The following is a 24,527-nucleotide window of genomic DNA, read 5'->3' as shown; positions in this document are numbered from 1 at the left end:
ACATAACCAAAAGTGCAGCAGTGATGATGAAGGCAGCTCTTAGAACTTCTTTCAGCAATTTATGCCTCAGGTGTCTAGTTTGTGAACTCTACAGAGCTGGAGACAAGCTCTGATGTGATTAGCACCTGGTATAGTCTCAAGCCATTTGTAATGAATCAATACCATTACTAAACCATTTTTGGTTAGATTATCTACAAACTATTTTAAAAGATCTGACTTTTCAAAAATTCATTTCAGTCCACAAAAAGATAAAAATTTACATAGAATATAGCTGTAAAAATCTTCAAAATATTGTCAAACCTAACTGTATGAAGGAATTATGTACCATGACCAATTAGGACTTATGCCAGGTATACAAGCCTGGTACAACATCTGAAAATCAGTTAGTTAGCCTATTGGTGGGGACATATTAAGAAAAATATTATCAATAGATGGAGAAAAAGCATCCTGTCACATGCTTCAAGGCAGATGAACCTTGGGGACTCATGCTAAGAGAAATAAGCCAGCCATGAAAGGACGAATACTGCATGATTCAACTCATATGAAGTATCTAAAATAGTGAAAATCAGAGAAACAAAGCAGAAGGGTGGTTGGTCAAAGGGCTGGGAGGAGGAGGACTGGGGGAATTAGTGTTTAATAGGTAGAGACTTTCAGTGTTGCAAGATGAAGAAATTTCAGAGATCGGTTGCCCAACAGTGAATATATACATATACATATATACACACACATATATACATATATACACACATGTATATGTGTGTGTGTATATATTTTATTTTATTTTATTTTATTTTATTTTATTTATTTTTTTTTTTTAAAGATTTTATTTATTTGAGAGAAAGAGCACATGAGAGGGGAGAAGATCAGAGGGAGAAGCAGACTCCCCGCCGAGCAGGGAACCTGATGCGGGACTCGATCCCGGGACTCCAGGATCATGACCTGAGCCGAAGGCAGTGGCTTAACCAACTGAGCCACCCAGGCGCCCTTATTTTATTTTTTTAAAAGGTATTATTTATTTATTTGACAAAGAGATAGAGAGCACAAGTAGGCAGAGCGGCAGGCAGAGGGAAAGGGAGAAGCAGTCTCTGCTGAGCAGGGAGCCCGACGCGGGGCTCGATCCCAGAACTCTGGGATCATGTCCTGAGCCGAAGGCAGCCGCTTAACCGACTGAGCCACCCAGGCGCCCCTATATTTTAAAGATTTTTATTTATTTGACAGAACAAGAGACAGCAAGAGAGGGAACACACGCAGGGGAAGTGGGAGAGGGAGAAGCAGGCTCCCCGCTGAAAAGGGAGCCCGGATGTGGGGCTTGATCCCAGGACTTCAGTATCATGACCTGAGCTGAAGGCAGACGCTTAATCGACTGAGCCACCCAGGTGCCCCCACAGTGAATATATATATAACACCACTGAACTGTATGTTTAAAAATAGTTAAGATGGTAAATTTAATATTATGTATTTATCACAATTAAAAATTTAAAAAGTGGGCTAAAGATCTGAACAGATACCCAAAAGACCTACAGATGGCAAATAGGCTTATGAAAAGATGTTCAATTAGGGAACTGCAAAATAAAACGATGAGATAATATCATGTACTTATTAGATTGGCTAAAATGCCAAGCACTGACAATACTTAATGCTAGTGAAGATGGGGAACCATAGAAACTCTCATAACTAGTGGGAATGCAACATAATACAGCCAATTTAGAAGATAGATTGGGAATTTCTTACAAAGCTAAACAATCTTACTATATGACCTAGCAACTGTGCTCCTAGGTAATTAATAAGTTGAAAACTTATGTCTACACAAAAATGTGTATGGCAGCTTTACTCGTAATCGCCAAAAATTGGAAGCGACCAAGATGTCCTTCCATAAGTGAATAAACTATGGTACAAAAGAATGTTCATATTATCTGGTGTTAAGAAATGAGCTACCTAGCTATAAGGAAGATATGGAAAGAAACTTAAGTGCATATTGCTAAGTCCAAGAAGCCAGTTGAAAAGGCTACATACTGTATGATTTCAACCATATGACCTTCTGCAAAAGGTAAACTCGGGCGCCTGGGTGGCTCAGTTGGTTGGGCAACTGCCTTGGGCTCAGGTCATGATCCTGGAGTCCCGGGATCGAGTCCCACATCGGGCTCCCTGCTCAGCAGAGAGTCTGCTTCTCCCTCTGACCCTCTTCCCTCTCGTGCTATCTCTCATTCTCTCTCTCAAATAAATAAAGAAAATCTTAAAAAAAAAAAAGGTAAACTACAGACAGATCAGTGGTTGCCAAGGGTTTGGGGGAGAGGGTGAGGCAGGAAGAGGTATGAAGAGGTAGAGCACAGGATATTTTTAGGGCAATGAAACTATTCTGTAAGATACTGTAATGGTGTATACATGGTATTATATACATTTGGCAAAACTAGAACTATGCAATACAGAAAAAATCCTAATGCAAGCTATGGAATTTAGTTAATAATGTATCAGTACTGATTCATCAACTGTACCACATAAATGCAAGATGTTAAGGGAAATTGGTGGGCGGATACAAGGAAGGGGTATATATGGGAACAGTGTACTTTTGGATCAATTTTTCTGTATACCTAAATTTACTCTAAGGTATTAAAAAAATACTGGAAAAAAAGAATTCCATTAAAATCTTCTTACCTTGATTTGTAGTCCTCTGAATAGTTTGGGTTTATCACTCCTGACAAAAGCTTAAGAAAAAAGATTCCCATTATTCACTCTGAAACTCAAGCTAGCTACAAAGATTAATACAAAAGGTACAAATACACTCAATAAAACATTAGATCCTATATAAAAACAACTAAGGAAATTCAGACATATAAATGGAAAAGGCATATCATACTATTCAATGAGAAGAATAAATATTTTAAGATGTTAATTGTTTCAAACTTAATCAAAATCCCAAATTCTAATGGGATTCTGAGGACTCGGTAGTAAAGCTCTGTGATAAGAGTAAATGTGTAAGTAGTCTGGGTAGTTTAGAAAAAGTGAAATACTGGAGGAGAATTTGTTCCATTGTTAGTAGACAATGTCATACCAGGATAAAACAGATTAGGAAATCTAGAGATAATCAAATATCCGCATGCATTGTTTAATATGGTCAAACTATCAAATCAGACAGGGAAAGAGAATGATTATGTGTTTGTGTCTGGGGGTGTATGTGTGAATTATTTAACACACTAGAGAAAATTTGTCAAACTATTTGGGAAAAATAGGATCTAGGTACCTGTTTTTCTATCTTGTATCTAAATGAATTCCTGATGGATTAAGATTTTCAATTCATTCAACAAATATTTATTGCAGACCTAACTGTATGCCAGACAACAGAGATAAAGCTATACAAAACATGATTCCTGCTCTTATGGAGCTTACAGTCCGGTGAGGAAGAAAGATGATAAACCAGTAGTCACACTAATAATTTCAGCTGTGGTAAGTATTAGAGAGAAGTTAACATACACAACTTCAATATGGAATATAAAATTTTTCTTCCTAACTATGACCATAGAGGAAATGCTTTATGGATATGCCTATACAAAAATGAAAACTTCAGGACAGTTAAACACCACTAGAAACAAAATTAAAAGTAAAAATGATATACTGGGGAAAATCTCTAACAATGTATAAAAGTTCTCATAAATTATTAAATACATACTAGGTACACAAATAGACTAAAGAGAGGAGCATGTAATGTACAAATACACAAATGGTGAATAAACATTTGAAATAAATGTTCATCCTCACTAAAAATCCAATGTCAAAACAATGAGATACTCTCACTCAGAGTGCCAAAAGTTAAAAGGAATATTTAAGGTTAGAGAGGGGGTGGGGAGAGGGATTTTCCTGGGAGTTACTCGTGGGAAAAATATAAACAGACACATATTTCTAGAGACGTATTTAGCAAAATGAACACAAAGTCTTAAAATGTACATATTCTTTAAATCTGAAAGTCCCCTGCTGGGTAATTCTTTATTCTGAGGAAGTAAGGGTACAATATAATACAAAGATACATAATATATAAGGTCCTGCTAACCACATCTAGAAATTTGGAAAAAATCTAAATGTGTAAGAAGCTACAGGTTAAATAAATTAATGTGGACCATACCATGGAACGCATCCAGTCATTAAAAACTAACCTATTTACTGACATAGAAGCAAACTCATATATAAAAAGCAAGTTTGGGATCAGTTTGTTTCCTCTGGTTGTTACAAAAAAATATTTTAATATATTTATTCAAATTTCTTAAAAAAATTAAGCTAGAAAATATAAAATATCTGGCACAATACACATAACCTTTAAAAAACGTTCACTATTATTTTAATAGGGGGTTACATCTGGAGCACGGGGTTTGGGGAAGTTTTACATTTTTAATTTTTTTTTTTTTTAAGATTTTATTTATGTGACAGAACAAGAGAGAGGGAGAATGAGGACAAGGAGCGGCAGAGGGAGAAGCAGGCTCTCCGCGGAGCAGGGAGCCCGATGTGGGGCTTGATCCTGGGATCCTGGGATCACGACCTGAGCCGAAGGCAGATGCTTAACCCACTGAGCCACCCAGGGGCCCCTTGGGGAAGTTTTAAATGAATGTTTTCCCTTTTTTGGACTACTGATCTACACTCTACCAGTTTTTTTAGCAATGATCATATAAAACTGTTTTAAGTTAAATTTAGAACACATTTTTCTAAAATACAAGTAGATATTTCATATAAATACTTGATAGTTCTTAGATTTTATGGTGACATACATGCTTCTGAGAACTTATTTCTTAAAGTTACAATTAACTAGCACTGGAATTATAGACATGTTTCATTACGAAGGTCTTTATTTACTATTATTCTTTGTTTTATTGTCCTAAATGCAAGTATATAGTTTTTCTTTTTAAGATTAAGAACTTGTTGGAAGAGACTCAGATATCCTGTCTATAATTCCCCTACAGAATTCAGTTCAAAATAAAGCTGATTGTTAGTCTTTAGAATTTCTTCTTTATTAACTCCATCCTTTAGGATTTATCCAAATACTCTGCAGACTCTTGACTCCCCAAGCAAAAAAGAGCTCATGATACCTGTTGCATTTTATACCATCCCTTTGGCAAATGCTGTATGTACACTTGTACAAAACACCGGTTAACACTGTGTTGTCTAATGCATAAGAAACTTCTCTAAGGGAAAAGGACTGTTCTTATATATTTTTTGTATCCCTTAATAGAGCCTAGCACATTTAATAATTTTCGTTCAATAGATTTTTAATAGGCTGAAATGAATAAATTTAATATGAGTCACTAATGACTATTTGCATCAGTTCTTTGCTTTTTAAGCATAGATCTACAAAGCCCCCTAATCTTGAACGAGGGAAGTATCTGTTAAATACCCTATAGTAGCAAATCACATTTTACAAACCATGAATTAATCTTTTAATAGGTACTTGGGTGCTTTTATGTACACATGGCAGTGGGATAGGCTATACGAGAGTATAAAACTTGCAAAAAGACTCAGAGTAACTTCTTTTCTAGTTTACTTTCTGCTGTTTTAAAAATAGCTCAATAACATCAGTTTGATTATTCCTAAAGAAATCCAGTCACTGGGACTCCTGAGTGGCTCAGTCAGTTAAGTGTCTGCCTTCGGCTCAGGTCATGATCCCAGGATCCTGGGATCAAGTCCGGTATCAGGCTCCTTGCTCAGTGGGGAGCCCTCTTCTCCTTCTGCCTGCCACTCTCCCGGCTTGTGCTCTCTCTGATAAGTAAATAAAATCTAAAAAAAATCCAGTCATTGCATTTCCAGAAAATGTTCTTATGCCAACTTATTTGTCAGTTATAAAGGTAGTTTTGTGAATAGTACTTTAAAGTGATCAATTATACAGAAGTGATTAGAAAACACATGAAATGTTTCAGCTTTTCACTCTGGATTCTTATCAGCAGGCCATTTGCACAGCTCCCTTGAAGAGGAGCTTTTAGTTTTGCTATACGTAAAAACTTAAGACTTGCTATATGTAAAAACTTTTTAATACTTAGAAACTAGTAGGACTCGGGTGCCTGGGTGGCTCAGTTGGTTAAGCAACTGCCTTCAGCTCAGGCCATGATCCTGGAGTCCCAGGATCTAGTCCCACATCAGGCTCCCTGCTTAGCAGGGAGTCGGCTTCTCCCTCTGACCCTCTTCCCTCTCGTGCTATCTCTCATTCTCTCTCTCTCAAATTAAAAAAAAAAAAAAAAAGAAACTAGTAGGACTCTTCTAATTCAGACTCTTCAGAGGTAATAAACAATATTAAAAACAAAATCTATCCTCCTAGTTCCAAAAAGAGGGTAAAATTGGGGATGATGAGATAACAGGAAGGGTATGTCCTGAGGTTAAAGGAAAATGTTTGAATTTATTTCCAAAATTAGTGAAAATATAAATGAAAAGACAATAATATACTTGGCTAGATGTAGTGATATACCCTTGATCACATCACAATTAGTCAGTCATACAATGTACTTTACTGGTTTTAAGATTTAATTTGATTATAAGGGCTTATAGAAAGTATGGTTAAGACTTGTGAACTATCACATAAAATTATAAGGAATGACAGATGTTTTCCTGTTGATAAAAATAACCATTTGAATCAGAATATATTCTAAATAAAAATGTCATATATCATACCCAGAAACAATACAATGAGAACGGCCAACAACAAACAACAGAACTGAATTCTCAACTATGCTCCAGCAAGCTTCTGGGTACCTAAAAGAGTATTTCTAAAATAAGAAAATTTACTATTGTATACAAACCATCTGGAGTGTAGAATTATGAGTCATGTCGGTCTTCCCAACAAGACCATTTAAAAGCACTTGAAAACATTCAGAGAAGAGCAACTTAAATAACTGAAAGAATCTGAGGAGACTGGAGGTAAAACAATGAAGACAAGACAAACTAAAAATATGACTTCTTAGTGTGGAAAGATAAAGAATATTTGAAGACTATAAATCCATCAGGGATATATTAACCAACGCAAACACAGGCTTTTCACCCAATTCCCATTTGTCAAAAGTGGGGGCACCCTTGAATTAGATACATTTTGTAAATCCATTCAATAAATATTTGAAATCCTCTTAATATTAGGATCAGTGTTAGATCAATTCTGGGTAAATTAATGACAAAAAAAATTCTGGGCTTTAAGAGTTCCTAGTTTGGTAGAGGCAAAAGACCAATAAAGCAAAGAATTACATTATAATATTATGTATATATATTATAATATGTGGTAACTGTGGAATATAAAGGATAAAGTGAAAAATTCTGTCTAAAGGCCACAAAAAAGAACATTTGGACTAAATTTTGAATGAATAGCAGTTTGCCACAAGAACTGGAAGGGGCATAAGTCAGGAGGAACATGCAGTGTATGCAAAGTCTCAGAGGTCAGAGTTCAGAGAAATGCAGATAGTTGTGCACGTGAACTAGAGGTGTGAATGACAAAGAAAAGCATGTTGTGAAGGGTCTTGTATTGTGAAGCTATTGAGTTTGACATTCATTCTGTAATGGGGAACTACAGAGGGCCAGAGAAATCAAATATGTCTACCAGAAAAGGTCTTTTTGGTAGTTGTGTAGAGGACGCAACAAAAGCAAGAAAAGGGAACGTAGATACTTAGACCAGAAAACAAGTAACTAATCCTTCTGGAGAAAGACGCCAAAGGCTTAATTTAAATCACAGAGAAGGCCAAGGAAGATGTGAAAGTTCTTAAGGAGGGGAAGAGATACCATTTGGTGACTAACTGGGTATAAAGTATGAAATAAATGTTAGTCATGATTCCTGTGTTTTATGCTTTTGCTTGGTGATACTGCCATTTGTGGAAACAGGAAAAAAGATGGTATACTTTTCTAAGAGAAGAGTATTAATTCAGTTTTTTGATATGCTGGGTTTAAGGCCTCTCTACCAAAAATGTGGGCCACAGCCTGGAGGATTACTAGAAATGCAGAATCTCAGGATCCACCCCAAATTTACAGAATTTACTCTATATTTAACAAGATTTTCAGATGATTCATATGCACACAGGCTTAAGGTATCTACGGAGATTATACAAATGAAAATTTCCACTTGCAGTCAGAAATGTGATTTCTAACAGAGAGATGTGACCTAAAGATACAGACTTGGAGTCATCAGGTAACTAATATAATTGGTACTGAGGGAGTGGGACATTCAATAGAGTAAGAAAGGAAGAAAATATAAAGATAGACCCTGACTATAACTAACATTTGAAAGGTGGGTGGTAGATGAGATGCCAGGAAAGGAAAATGGAAAGCCTGTTAGATGTAGGAAAAACTAGGAGGTAACAAATTCACAGAAGTGAAGGGAAGAGTTTCAAATACTAGAGTCAAGTAATATTTAATCGTCAGGAGGTAAAATGGTAGAAACAGAAGCCAGAATGTCATAGGTAGAAGAATGGCTGGCAGCAAATAAAATTCTGCATGTTATGAGAAGTCAGGCTGCAGCTATAACTGATATACTGATTTGAGCTGTTTTTATTTTTTTAAAGACGGCAAATAAAGGAGTACAGAAATGCCTGATGGTTACTAATGGAAATTTATCACCTAAAGAGAGAGTACGTTACAAAAACAATACCCACCATTTAATATCCTTGGTACTAAAATAGTGCTTGATACACAGTAAAGCACTCAATAAGTATTCACAGAATTAGTGAATGGTTTACTCTGTATTTGGTGGTGCCACGCACATACTAAGTGATGTAGGTGTGTTATTTAATCCTCGAAACAATCTTATAAGGTGGGTTTTTACTGATTTTAAACCATCTATTACCCATTTTATAAATGAGAAAAACTGATGAAGTGAATACTAATGAACGATACTACTTCTAGTAAAACTCCAATGTAGCCTCATAATCCTAGGCATTACCACTGGCATGAGAAGTTCGTAGAAGTGAAATCATCAACGTGCCTGATCTCGTCTGACCTCAGAAGCTAAGCAGGGTCAGGCCTGGCAAACCACCCTCCCTCCCCCCTGCTTCAAAGGTATATGATTCTAATAAGGAATTGGCAAACTATAGTCTGAGGTCCATAGTCTGGGCTGCTGCTTTAGTAAGTACAGTTTTACTGGAACAAAGCCACACTTATTTAAATATTGTCTGTGGCTGCTTCTATACTACAGAAGTAGAGTTCAATAGTTGTAGCATAGACCTTTGTTGCCTATCAAGCTGAAAAGTTTTATCTAGCCTTTCACAGAAAGTTTGCCAAGACCTACATAATTAGAGAAAAAAATTTTTTTGAGACACACACATATGCTTAACATTGTAAGACTCATGCTTAAGAAGGAATTGTCATTATTACTTTTCATGCTACTACAAATGATAAAACATTAGGTCCACAGGGCCACTCAAAGAGACTCCTGCCCTGGGGAGAGGGAGAACGAGCCCCTCATCCCAGCATGACTGCAGTCCACGAAGCTGAGCCTCTCAGCTGGTTGAACGCGGTGAAAGCCCTGCTCTTGTGTGTGCTTGCGGCTGTGGCAGAGAGGTTAACTGTGGACAACTAGGATGACTACTGGCTCCACCCACCGAAAAGCCCACACCAGCCACAAGTGGGCCTCCACCCACCGAAAAGCCCACACCAGCCACAAGTGGGCCTCAACAGCACAGGAGCAAACCCTGCCCAGTGTGCCCACAAGTTAGCAAAGTGCGTGATTGCCTTCAGTGGGCAGCTCAACCATAATAAGATGACACATGCAGCCCACAGAGGGGATAGCCCTGGAGCACTGGGTCCTGGTGAAAAGAATGGATTGTGTTCTCATTTCCTTACAAGGTAACTACTTTCTTTTCTTTCAAAGATTTTATTTATTTGTGTGTGTGAGAGAGAGAGAGTGAGAGAGTACGCGAGCAAGGACAGCAGGGGGAAGGAGAAGCAGGCTCCCCCACTGAGCAAGGAGCCCAATGCGGAACTCGATCCCAGGACCCTGGGATCATGACCTGAGCCGAAGGCAGATGCTTAACTGACCGAGCTACCCAGGCGTTCCACAAGGTAACTAATTTCAAGACCAAAAGCTGTAGTTGACCTAATACACACAAACACAGAGTAAGACAAGATAAGAAGATTGAGGCATATGTCCCAAATGAAAGAACACGACAGAAATCACAGTAAAAGAGCTAAATGAAACAGATAAGCAATATGCCTGATGAAACTTTAAAGTAATAGTCCATGAAGATACTCAGTGGACTTGAAAAGAGTAGATAAACACAGTGACAACTTCAAAGACACAGAAAATATAAAAAAGAACCAGAGTTGAAAAATTCAATAACTAAAATGAAAAATACTAGAAGGAATCAACAGATGACGGAACAGAAGAATGGATCAGCAATCCAGAAGACAAGGTAATGGAAAGTAACCAAGCCAAATATCAAAGAGAATAAAAAATGAGAATAGGTTATGGGAAATATGCAACATCATCCAGTGTAACATATTCACAATATAGGGATACCATAAGAAGAGAAAAACAAGGGGTCAGAAAACTTAAAAAAAATAGTTGAAAACTTCCCTAACATGGGAAAGGAAACAAACATTCAGATCCAGGAAGCATGCAGAACCCCTAACAAGACAAACCAAAGGAGGTCCACTCCAAGACACATAATAATTAAAATATCGAAGATTAAAGACAAAGAATCTTAAAAGCAAAGCAAGAGAAACAGTTACAATCAGGGAAACCCCATTTTTCACCAGAAATTGAGGCCAGAAGGGAGTGGCATGATAAATTCAAAGTGCTGAAAGGAAAAAAACCTTCAAGAATACTCAGTGAGGTTATCACTAAGAATAGGAGAAAAAAAGTTTCCCAAAAGTTAATGCAGTTCATCACTACTTAACTAGGCTTACAAGAAATGATAAAGGGAATTCTTAAGTAGAAAGAAAAGGCCATAATGAGAAGAAAACTAGGAAAAAGAAAAATTTTCAAAGGTAAAAGCAAACATAGGAAAAGGAGTAGATTTAGCCAATGTGGAGATTAAAACACAAAAGTAGTAAAATCAGTTACATCTAAAAAATTAGTCAAGGGATACACAAAATAAAAAGATGTAAAATACGAAATCATACATAAAATGTAAGTGGTCATCAACTTTATACAGACTGCTATACACAAAGAATGTTATATATGAACCCAGTGATAACCAAAAATAAATCTGTGATATACACAAAAAATAAAAGGAATCCAAGCATAATGTTAAAGCCATCAAACCAAAAGAGAATGAGAGAAGACATAGAACTACAAAAACAACCACAAAGCAATTAACAAAAGGACAATAAGGACACATCCATGAATACTAATTTAAATGTAGATGGATATGGCTAAGTGGGTTAAGTGCCTGACTCTTTTAATAATTTTTTTCTTTTTTTTCTTTTTAAGGATTCTTATTTATTTACTGAGAGAAAGAGAATGATAGAGAGCATGAGAGGGAGGAGGGTCAGAGGGAAAAGCTGACTTCCCGCTGAGCGGGGAACTGATGCGGGACTCGATCTGGGGACTCCAGGATCATGACCTGAGCCGAAGGCAGTCACTCAACCAACTGAGCCACCCAGGCGCCCAAGTGCCTGATTCTTGATTTCGGCTCGGGTCATGATCTCAGGGTCCTGAGATCGAGCCCTGCTTAAGATTCTGTCTCTCCCTCTGCCCCTCCCTGCCTGTGCGTGCACCTGTGTTTTCTCTCTCTCTCACACAAAGAAAAAGTAAATAGACTAAATGCTCCAATCAAAAGACACAGGGTGACTGAATGGGTAAACAACAACAAAAAAGACCCATCTATATCTTGTTTACAAGAAGAGACTTGCTTCAGACTTAAAGACATAAGGAGTGAAAAGTGAAGATATGGGTAAAGCTATTCCATGCAAATGGGACAGAGAAAAAAGTTGGTAGGAATACTTTTACAAAGACTGTAGCAAGAGACAAAGAAGGGCATCACAGAATGATAAAGTGATCACTTCAACAAGAGGACTTAATTATAATCTGCATCCAAAATAGTATCACTTAAATACATAAAGCAATTATAAAAGGCATAAAGTAAGAAATTAGCAGTAATATAATAGTAGGTGACTTAAACACCCCACTTACATCAATGGATAGATATTGTGGACAGAAAATCAACAAGGAAAAAGTGGCTCTGAATGACACATTAGACCAGATAGAACAGATATACACAGGATATTCCATCCAAAAACTGCTAAATATACATTCAAGTGCACATGGTACATTCTCCAGGGCAGATCCTATCTTAGGCCACAAAGAAGTCCAAATAATTTTAGAAGTCTGAAATCATATCATGTATCTTTTCTGACCATAAAGGTATGAAACAAATAAATTACAAGAAAAAAAACTTGAAAAAGCAAAAACACATCAAGGTTAAAAAAAAAGACGCTAAACACCCCTGGGTCAACAAAAAAATCAGAGAGAAAATAATACATGGAGAGAAATAAAAATGAAAACATAATGGTCCAAAATCTTTGGGACGCAGCAAAAGCAGTTCTAAGAGGGAAATTTATTGAGATACAGGCCTACCTCAAGAAACAAGAAAAACCTCAAAAAAACCTAACCTTACACCTAAAGGAACTAGAAAAAGAACAAACAAAGCCAGTGGAAAGGAGGGAAATAATAAAGATTAGAGCGGAAATAAATGAAATAGCAACTAAAAAAAAAAAATAGAAAAGTTCAATGAAACCAAGAGCTGGTTCTCTGAAAAGATAAATAAAATTGATAAGCCTTTAGCTAGACTCACCAAGAAAAAGAGGACTCGGGGCACCTGGGTGACTCAGTTGGTTAAGCGTCTGCCTTCGGCTCAGGTCATGATCCCAGGGTCCTGGGATCAAGCCCCACATTGGGCTCCCTCTTTGGGGAGCCTGCTTCTCCCTCTCCCTCTGCCTGCTGCTTCCCCTGCTTGTGCTCTCTCCCCCCCCCACTGTCAAATAAATAAATAAAATCTTAAAAAAAAAAAAAGGACTCAAAATCAGAAATAAAGGAGAAATAACTGACACTACAGAATACAATGAATTGTAAGAAAATATGAAAAATGAGTAACTTCCCAGCAACATATAATCTTCCAAAACAGAATCAGAAAGAAATAGAATATCTGAACAGACCAATTATGTGTAATGAGATTGAATCAATAATTTAAAAACACCCAACAAACAAAATAAAGTCCAGGACCAGATGGATTCACAGGTGAATTCTATCAACCATGTAAGGAAGATTTAATACTTATCCTCAAACTATTCCAAAAAATAGAAGAGGAGAGAAAGGAAAGCTTCCAAATACACTCTATGAGGCCAGCATTATCCTCACATGAAACAAGAAAACTACAGGCCCGTATCCCTGATGAACACAGACACAAATATCCTCAACAAAATATTAGCAAACCACATGCAATAAGACTCTGAAAGGATCACTCACCATGATCGAGTGGGATTTGTTCCAAGGATGCAAGAGTGGTTCAATGTTCGCCAATGTGACATACATTAATAAGAGGAAAGATATAAACCATATGATCATCTCAATGGATGCAGAAAAGGGCATCTGAACAAAATGAGGTGGGTTAGGAGGGAATATACCTCAACATAATAAAGGCCATATATGAAAATCCACAGCTAACATCACGTTCAATGGTGAAACACTCAAAGCTTTTCCTCTAAGATCAGGAACAAGAAAGGATTCCACACTTACCACTTTTACTCAACATAGTAGTGGAAGTCCTAGCTGCAGCAGCGAAGAAAAAGAAAGGCAACCAAATTTGTAAAGAAGTAAAACTGTTATTATTTGCAGATGACAAGATACTTTATATAGAAAACACTAAAGACCACCAAACCTGATTAGAACAGATACATTCAGCAAATTTTCAGGATACAAAATTAATACACAGAAATTGGCTTTATTTCTAAACACTAATAATGAAGTAGCAGAGAGAGAAATTAAAAGAACAATCCCATTTAAACTGTACCAAAAAGAGTAAGGGCGCCTGGGTGGCTCAGTTGGTTAAGCGACTGCCTTCAGCTCAGGTCATGATCCCGGAGTTCCGGGATCGAGTCTCGCATCAGGCTCCCTGCTTGGCAGGGAGTCTGCTTCTCCCTCTGACCCTCTTCTCTCTCGTGCTCTCTATCTCTCATTCCCTCTTTCTCAAATAAATAAATAAAATCTTTAAAAAAAAAGAATAAAATACCTAGGAATAATTAAACCATGTAAGTCACACACTAATATTCTGAAAACTACAGGACACTGATGAAAGAAACTGAACATGACAAAAACAAATGGAAAGATATTCTGTGCTCATGAACTGGAGGAATTACAATTTTTTTTTTAAGGTTTTATTTGAGAGAGAGAGAGAGAGAGAGGGAGGGAGGGAGAGAGAAAACATGGGTGGGGGGGCGGGGCGGAGGGAGAAGCAGACTCTCTGCAGAGCAGGGAGCCCGATGCCAGGCTGGATCCCAGGACCCTGGGATCATGACCTGAACTGAAGGCAGATGCTTAACCGACTGGGCCACCCAGGCGCCCTGGAGGAATTACTACTATTAAAAATGTCCATATTACCCAAAACAATCTACAGTTTTGATGAAATCCCTATCAAATAGCATTTTTCACAGAACTAGAACAGATAATCCTAAAATTTGTATGGAAATGTAAAAGACCCTCAATAGCCAAAGTAATCTTCAGAAAGCAAAGCAAAGCTAGAGATGGCATGACCCCAGACTCCAAGCTACACTACAAAAGCCGCCGCAACCAAACAGTAGGGCACGAGCACAGAAACAGACACAGGCCACGGACTAGGATAGAGCCCAGAAAACAAACCCCTGCTTAAATGGTCAACTCATCTGTAGCACAATATACGACGGGAGAGAGACGGTAAGTTTAATAAATGGTGTTGGGAAAACTGGACAGGTATATGCAAAAGAATTAAACTGGACCAGTTTTTTTTTTATTTAAACTTTTTTTTAAAAGATTTTATTTATTTATTTGAGAGAGAGAGAATGAGAGAGAGAGAGCAAGAGAGGGAAGAGGGTCAGAGGGAGAAGCAGACTCCCCGCTGAGCAGGGAGCCCGATGCGGGACTCAATCCCGGGACTCCAGGATCATGACCTGAGCCCAAGGCAGTCGCTTAACCAACTGAGCCACCCAGGTGCCCTGGACCAGTTTCTTAAAACCATTCACAAAAATAAACTCGAAATGGATTAAGGACCTAAACGTGAGACCCGAAATCATTAAACTCCTAAAAGAAAACAAGGGCTATAATCTCTTGGATACTGGCCTTAGCAATGTATTTATGGAAATGTCTCCTCAGGTAAAGGAAACAAAAACTGTGGGGACTACACCAAAAACAAAAAGCCTCTGCACAGCATAGAAAACCATCGACAAACCAAAAGGCAACCTAGTGAACAAGTGAGGATATGCAAATGACACATGTGAAAATATACAACTCATCACCAAAAACCAAACAACTGATTAAAAACTGGGCAAAGGACCTAAATAGACATTTTTCCAAAGAAGACATATGCATGGCAAACAGATACATGAAAAGATGTTATCACTGATCACCAGGTTAATGCAAATCAAATCCCAATGAGATCACTTCACACCAATCAGAATGGCTAATATGAAAAGACAGAAAATAACAAGTGTTGGCTATGATGTGAAGAAAAGGGAACCCTCATGCACTGCTCATGGGAAAACAGTATGGAGGTTCCTCAAAAAAATTAAATAGAAAAACCGTATGATCCACTTATTCCATTACAGGGTTATCCAAAGAAACGAAAACACAAACTTGAAAAGATACATGCACCCCCGTATGTTTGCTGCAGCACTACTTACAAAAGCCTAGATGTGGAAGCCACCCAAGTGTCCACTGATAGATGAATGGATAAAGTATATGTGGTATAGGAAGGTTCTGGTCCAAGATGGCAACTCAGGAAGACCCTGAACTCACCTTCTCCATGGACACATCAAACAGACACCTATTTATAGAGCAAGTCCTCCTGAGGAACTTAGGGCCGACTGAAAAGTTTCTGTACAGCAAAAGATAGAGAGCACAGCGAGAACGGCAGGAGAGAGGGTGGGGACGGCAGTGGGGAGGGAGAGTACTGAGGGTGAGCAGATTCATCTGTCTTGTGGCATAGTCTGCTGCACTGGCCCCTAGCCCACTCTAGCCCTGGATGTCCTGGGGCACAGAAAAAACGCTGAGGTTTAAAAGAGCAACTAGAACAGAAAGCAACTAGCCCCAGAACCTTGCCAGATAGTGAGAAAGCTGCTGGAACTCTCTCTGGGTCAAAAGAGCAGGTGAGTACCATAGTTTACATCCCCTCTCTACTGTGACAGTGCAGTCAAGACCAGGGCCCCCAGCCCACACCAGCCCAACACCCTGGGGCACAGGGTAGGGGTGGGGAGGGGAACGAGAGGAAAGGTGTTTAAAAGTTCAAGTAGAATTTAAAGATCCAGCACTAGAACTCTGCCAAATGGGGGGAGAGCTGCTGGCACTCTCTAGGTTGGAGGGGCTGGTGAGTGCCATGGTTTATGTTCTCCCTCTACCTTGATAACGTGGATGGGAGGAGGGTCCAGGTACCCTAACCAGCCTGTTGCTTTAGTGAGTCCTGGGTCCCTAGCCCACATCAACCCCAACCACCCCACCAAGCAGCTCCAGTACAGCGCACACCAGGACACCCCTGGTCAGTGCTCACTACAGATCCAGCGGCTGTGCCAATGTGACACAAACACAAAGCACTCCCTAACACTCCAGCCCCACACCTCTTTGGCTCCTAAACGCTTCCTAGGACACCCTTGGCACAGAGAGTACTGGGACCTTCTGGCTGTCACCTGGTTCAGCTCCAGGAACCCCGAGCCCATGCTGGCCCAGTTCTAGTCCCCTGCCAGGATACTCCCTGCACTGAGCATTCTGGGATACCGACCTTACCTACTTCAGCTTCAACTATCCCACAAGGTGCTTTCTGCCTGGAGAGCCCTGCGACAGCCACAACCCACATCCACTGCAGCTTTACCTGTCCTCTCAGGGCTCCCTGGGCACAGAGAACTCCAGGACCACCTTGGCCCATGCCTACTTCAGCTACGGATGTTCTACCAAAATGCCCCCTACAGAGAGTACCCTAGGACTCCCAGGCCCATGCCCCACCTTGCATCAAGCTGCCTTGCCAGGTGCCCTCTAGATGGAGAGCCCCAGGACACCCCAGCATGCACTTGATCAGCTTCACAGTCTACATAAGACCATTCCTCCAAGTTTAGAAGTAGCTGTTCTGCCTAATTCATAGAAACAAGCAGAATGGAGAGACAGAAGAATATGCTACCAAAGAAAGAATAAGACAGAACTTCAGGAAAAGAACTAAACGAAACATAGATAAGCAATGGTCTGATAAAGAATTTAGAAGTAATGATCATAAAGATGCTCACTGGACTGGAGAGAAGAGTGGAAGAACTAAGTGAGAACTTCAACAAAGAGAAAATATAAAAAAGAACCAGAGTTGAAGAATATAATAACTGAAATGAAAAATACACTGGGGGAATCAACAGTAGGTTAGCAGATGCAGAACAATGGATCATCGATCTTGAAGACAGGCTACGGAATGCAACCAAGCTGAACAGCAAAATGAAAAAAAGAATTTTAAAAGTGAGTAGAGGGGTGCAGGTCTGTCTTAGTCTGGAGCGTGTGACTCTTGATCTTGGGGTCATGAGTTCAAGCCCCATGCTGGGTGTAGAGATTAATTAAATAAATAATACTTAAAAAAAAAAGGATGAGTAAGAGGTGCCTGGCTGGCTCAGTTGCGGGAGCATGTGACTCCTGATCTCAGGATCAGGAGTTCAAGCCCCATGTTGGGCATGGAGCCTACTTAATTTAAAAAAAAAAAAAAAAAAAAAAAGACAAGTAGAGTTTAAGGGATTTCTTTGACAACATCATTTACATTATAGGGGTCCCAGAAGGAAAGAGAAAAAGGGGCAGAAAACTTATCTGAAGAAATAATAGCTGAAAATTTCCCTAACCTGGGGAAGGAAACAGACATGCAGGTTCAGAAAGAGTTCAAAACAAGATGAACCTAAGGAGAGCCACACCACTACATAAAATAATTAAAATGTCAAGTTTAAGATCAGGGAAAAATTTTAAAGCAGCAAGAAGAGAAGCAAAAAGTTATATACAAGGGAAACCCCATAAGGCTATTGGCTGAATTTTCAGCAAAAATGTTGCAGGCCAGAAAGCAGTGGCATGATATATTCAAAGTCCTGAAAAGGAAAATGAACCCTTCCTGCCCCGCCCAAACCCTACAACCTACCACCAAGGGTACTCTACAGGTACGATTATCATCCAGAATTGAAGCAGACACAAAGAGCTTCCCAGACAAAATTAAAGGAGTTCATCACCATTACACCAGCCTTATTAAGACATACTTCTAAACAACCAATGGGTCAACAAAGAAATCAAAGAGGAAATAAAAACACAGGAAGATGAATGAAAATGGAAATGCAATGGTTCAAAATCTATGGGTTGCAGCAAAAGCAATTCTAAGAGGGAAATTTATAGCAAAACAGGCTGACCTGTAAACGAGACAAGAAAAATCTCAAACAACCTTACACTTAAACTAGGACAAGAACAACAAACAAAACCCAAAGTTAGAAGAAAAAAAAACTTTTAGAGCAGGAATAAACAGACTAAAAATACAGCATAAAAGATAATCAAAAATTGATAAAGCTTTAGTCATACTCATCAAGAGAGGACTCCAAATCAGAAATGAGAGACAACAACCAACACCACAGAAAAACAAAAGATTTTAAGAGAAGACTATGAAAAATTATATGCCAACAAACTGAACAACCTAGAAGAAATGGAATACCTAGAAACATATAATCTTTCAAAACTGAATCAGGAAGGAAAACAGAAAACCTGAACAGCCCAATTAACTCTTAAAGGAATTGAACTGGTAATCAAAACACTTCCAACAAACAAGATTCAAGGAGTAGATGGCTTCACAGGTGAATTCTACGGAACATTTCAAGACTTCGTAACTATTCTCAAACTATTCCAAAAAATAAAGGAAGATACATTCCATTAGGTCAGTGTTAACCTTGATACCAAAAAAAAGTAAATTACAGGCCAATATCTGATTAACATAGATGCAAAAATCCTCAACAAATTATTCAATCAGTCAACAATACATTAAAGGGAACATTCACCACAGTCAAGTGGGGTTTATTCTAGAGACGCAAGGAAGGTTCAATATTCACAAAACAGTCACTTTGATACACTACATCACCGAGACAAAGGATAAAAACCAAATGATCATCTCAACAGATACAGAAAAAGCCTTTGACAAAATCCATTATTCACGATAAAAACTCTCAACAAAGTGGGTTTAGAGGGAACATACCTCAACATAATAAAGGCCATATAAAAAAAAACAACAACCCAAAGCCAACATCATCACAATGGTGAAACACTGAGAGCTTTTCCTCTAAGATCCAAAACAAGACAAGGATGTCCACTGCTGTCTTGCCTCTTTTATTCCACATACTCCTGGAGGTCCTAGTTGCAGCAATCAGATAAGAACAAGAGATAAAAGGCAAAGAAATTGTTAAGAAAGAAGTAAATCTGCCACTATATGCAGATGACATGATATGCCACTATTTGCAGATGACATACTATATATAGAAAAATCTGAAGACTCCGCCAAAAAACTATTAGAATTGATAGTGAGGTCAGTAAAATTTCAGGATATACAATTAATATACAGGTTATAGTTTTAAACATTAACAATGAAGTAGCAGAAAGAGAAATAAAGAAAACAATCCCACTGCACCAAAAAGAATAAAATACTTAGGAACAAACTTAACAAAAGACATGGAAGACCTGCACTCTAGAAAGTATAAAACATTTGTGATAGAAATTAAAGATGACATAAAAAAATGGAAAGAGATACCATGCTAATGGACTGGGAGAATTGATATTGTGAAATGTCCATACTACTCAAAGCAATCTACAGAGTTGACAAAATCCCTATCAAAACACCAACAGCATTTTCACTGAACTACAAATCATCCTAAAATTTGTATGGAACCACAGAAGACCCTGAACAGCCAAAGCATTCTTTTTTTTAAAAAAAAATATTTTATTTATTTATTTGAGAGAGAGAATGAGATAGAGAGAGCATGAGAGGGGGGGAGGGTCAGAGGGAGAAGCGGACTCCCTGCTCAGCAGGGAGCCCGATGCGGGACTCGATCCCGGGACTCCAGGATCATGACCTGAGCTGAAAGCAGTCGCTTAACCAACTGAGCCACCCAGGCATCCACAGCCAAAGCAGTCTTGAGAACAAAGCTGGCTGTATCAAAATCCTAGATTTCAAAATATAAGCTGTACTAATCAAGAGTATGGTGCTGGCATAAAAACAGACACACAGACCAATAGACCAGAATAGAAAGTCAAGAAAAAACCCCCATGCTTATATGGTCAATTAATCTATAACAAAGGGGGCAAAACATACAAGGGAGAAAGACCATCTCTTCAACAAATAGTACTGGGAAAACTAGACAGCTACATGTAGAAGAATAAAACTAGACCACTGTCTTACACCACACGGAAAAATAAACCCAAAATGATTCAAAACCTAAATGGGATACCTGAAATCATCAAAGTCCTAGAAAAACACACAGGCAGCAATCTGTTTGACATCAGCCTTAGCAACATTTTTCTAGGTGTCTCCTCAGGCAAGGGAAACAAAAGCAAAAATAAACTATTGGGACCATACCAAAACAAAAAGCTTATGCACAGCAAAGAAAACCATCAACAAAATGAGACGGCAACCTACTGAATGGGAGAAGATACCTGCAAATGATATATCTGATAAGGAGTTAATATCTAAAATATATAAAGAACTTATATAGAACTCAACACCAAATAAACTGGGCAGAGGGCCTAAAAAGACATTTTTACAAAAAGACAGATGGCAAACACACATAAAATCATGATGAACAGCACTAATCATCAGGGAAATGCAAATCAAAATCACAATGACATATCACCTTATCCTGTCAGGATGGTTAGAATCAAAAGGAAATAAAAAGTGATGGTGAGGATGTGGAAAAAAAGGAACTCTCATGCACTGCTGGTGAGAATGTAAATTGGTGCAGTCATTGTGAAAACAGTATGGAGGTTCCTCAAAAAATTAAAAAACAGAAATACCATATATTCCAATTAATTCCACTACTGGGTATTTACCCAAAGAAAACAAAAACACTAATTTAAAAACTATGTATTCCTATGTTTACTGCAGTATTATTTGCAATAGCCAAGACAGGGAAGCAACCGAAGTGTCCATTGATAAATGAATGGATAAAGAAGATGTAGTATATACACACACACACACACACACACACACACACACACACACACACACACACTGAAATATTACTCAGCCATAAAAATGGATGAGATATTGCCATTTGCACAATATGAAAGGACCTAAAGGGTACTGTGGTAAGTAAAATAAGTCAGAGAAGACAATTATATGATTTCACTTACAAGGAGAATCTAAAAAACAAAACAAATTAATAAATTCAAGCAGAAACAGACAATAAATACAGAGAACTGATGGCTGCCAGAAGAGGTGTGGTGGGGAGATGGGTAAAATGGAAGAATGGGAGTAGAAGAGATGGGCTTCCAGTTACAGAATGAGTGAGTCATAGGGAAGGTAGTCAATGGTATTGTAATAGCATTGTATGACAACTCACCCATGGTAAGTATAGCGTAAGGTACAGACTTGTCAAATTACTATGTTGTATGCCTGAAACTAAAGTAAAATTGTGTGTCAGCTATATTTTAATTAAAAAAAAAAAGTGTGGAATACACAATGGAATATTACTCAGCTATAGAAAAGAATGAGATATTTCCGTTTGCGACAACATGGATGGATCTAGAAGGATTAAGTTAAGTGAAATAAGCCAGAGAAAGACAAATACCATATCATTTCACATATATGTGGAATCTAAAAAATAAGTGAAATAAATAATCAAAAAATGAACAGATTCTTAAATACAGAGAACTGGTGGTTGCCACAGAGGAAGTGGATGGAGGGGTTGGGCGATTAAGGGGGTTAAGAGATAGCAGCTTCCAGTTATAAAAGAAGTAGTAAGTCACAGAGATAAAAAGAATACAGTCAATAATGTTGTAATAACATTGTATGGTGTCAGATGATGATGACACTTAATGTGGTTAGCACTGTGTAATATATAAAATTATCAAAGCTGTACACGGGAAACACTGTATGTCAATTATACTTCAATATTAAAAATATTAAGGATTACAAGGAAGTATTCATACTTATACAACCAAAACATGGAAATTAGAAGAATCTTAGGAGCTGGACCTGGAATTGGCTTTGGAATATAATCTGGGACATTTTTTTCCCCACAAATACTGAGTGGTTTAAGTTCAATAAAATGTTTCAAAATTTAGTTCTCTCTTCTGGAATTATTTAACATTAATTTTCTTTTCTGTTTTATGACATGGGTATTTTAAATTAAGTGAATTAAAAAAATTACAATTATTGTAAGATAAAGTATAGTGAAAGTTATGATAATCCCAGAGGCTAGTGGATATTGATGACAAAGACAATGCAAAGATGACATGAAAATTAGCTTGGTATGTGTAATTACTGTAAAAAGTGAAACTGTCCTTTATGCCCTATTCCAGAATATCTTTAAGATAGTGAGTCTGAAAGTGGGAATATAATAATGGTTATACTTAAAATATACAGCTCCTCACAGACTCAGAAAACATTGGCATTATAAATAATTATATTGAATATGGCTATGCATTACAGAAATAAATCACTTTCATTTAAAAAAAACTTGTGTGTTAAATATTTATACATAGAATTAAAATCCAGCCAGTTGTTTTCAAAAGGAAAAGACAGTATGACTACATGTACCCGAAGTATGATAATTTAACTATATATAAGAAATATATAGAATTAAGTTCCACTACAAGGATTGATAAACTCCACTCAAGCTTTAAAGACTGAACTTCCAACTGTAGAAATTAGTACCAAAGACATAATAAAATCTGGTACCACAAATAAGGCTAATTGTGGTATCAAAGTTACTCTTAACCTCATGAAAATCTAAGTCACAAAAGATTATTAATAAAACAAGTCAGTAAGTGTGAATAATATAATTAAAAAGCAATTTCTAGGAATAAGGGTGATCAAACTATCATTTAGAGAAGTGATATAAAAACCAAAACCAACTGTGGTACAATTCTGAGTGTGCTGAAGGCAAAAAAAAAAATCAGCAGGAGGAATTTTTTTCCCTAAGCAGAAGTAGATATATTCTGTGCTATATTAGAATATGTTTATTCTGACAAAGAATGTATTTAATTAGATGTGTATCTGCTTTGGGCCTCATACAAAATGTCCCCAAGCCAAACTATTACTCTATTACATTTCTGTGCCAAAAAGAGCAATACATTATTATAAATAATTCTAGGTCAGCAATAAAGGGCATGTGTGAATATAGGCAATTTAAAAGATACTAAGTCCAAAAAATTCTCTTGCCATTAAGTAAACAAGGTGAGAAGCCATGAGAAAGTTAGCATAAATAAAAACAAGGTATATAAACTGAGCACTTACGTATTTGTTATATAAAAAAAATAGCTTCATTACCTTTATACAATTTCAGTTTATAAAACTGATTTTCAAATGACATGCCAGGACAGAATAGAAAAGTCTTAGTCCAAGTCTTTCTGGAGATGCAAAGCTCCATTACAATTTGATGTCAACCAGAAGGATACATTTTCACAATTATCCTGTCATATGTTTATCCTTAAAATTCCCTGAGGAACGCACATGGGTGACTGCCTCTCCTCTGCACCTCAAGCTCTATGGTAATTAATTCTCTTCTTCACGGTTTCTCACTTACTTCAACTCTCCCTTATGAGCATTTTATATAAATCAGTTTACATTTAAGATGTATTAGAATGATGTGTTACTTAAAGGGATTACATTTATATCTGGTAAAGCAAAGGCTCCTGTAAAATTTACATTTAAGGAGAGGCTCTCCTAAGAAAATAACCACTTCATCATGTGTTGTATCATATATTATGCTTAAAGTAACCTTGTATTCAACAATTACTATAAAACTCTACCTCCATGAAAACAAAATGTGGAAAAAATACACTGCTGAGAAAGTATAATCCTAAAAAATTTATTCTTGGGAATATTTAATGAAAGTATTCTTGTAAAATGTTGGTTTTAAATTAAAGTGAGAATTTACTGGAGATAATTTTACATACCTTGGACTTGAGGGAACCTCCCCAATTTTCATCCACAAACTTCAAGAATAGCACCTGCATAAAGCTACAAAAGGAAAAACAAGAATTTAAAAAACTGGTATAATTTTAAGATTTTATTTATTTTGGAGAGAGAGAGAGAGAGAGAGAGAGAGAGAGAAAGAGACAGACGGCATGCATGAGTGGGGATGGGAGGGCAGAGAGGGAGGGTGAGAATCTTTCAAGCAGACTCAACACTGGGAGCCTA

General features: G+C 37.6%; 1 protein-coding gene across 1 annotated transcript in view; it reads right to left on the bottom strand.

Moving 5' to 3' along the window:
* The window catches only part of SELENOF (selenoprotein F), a 56,337-nt gene that overhangs the window by 2,005 nt on the left and 29,805 nt on the right, over window positions 1-24,527 (bottom strand). Inside the window, exons 3-4 of the mRNA XM_028102555.2 lie at window positions 24,284-24,347; window positions 2,653-2,702 (exon numbers count right to left, since the gene is read on the bottom strand). Of these exons, the coding sequence (XP_027958356.1) occupies window positions 2,653-2,702; window positions 24,284-24,347 (114 nt within the window). The remainder of the gene's footprint in view (window positions 1-2,652; window positions 2,703-24,283; window positions 24,348-24,527) is intronic.

This window comes from Eumetopias jubatus, unplaced genomic scaffold (genome assembly GCF_037043125.1).
Source record: "Eumetopias jubatus isolate StellerSeaLion01/CBP00866 unplaced genomic scaffold, mEumJub1_p1.0 scaffold_4, whole genome shotgun sequence".
NCBI classification, from domain to species: Eukaryota; Metazoa; Chordata; class Mammalia; order Carnivora; family Otariidae; genus Eumetopias; species Eumetopias jubatus.
The sequence above is the reverse complement of the archived record's forward strand: the minus strand, read 5'-3'. Positions and strand labels throughout refer to the sequence as shown.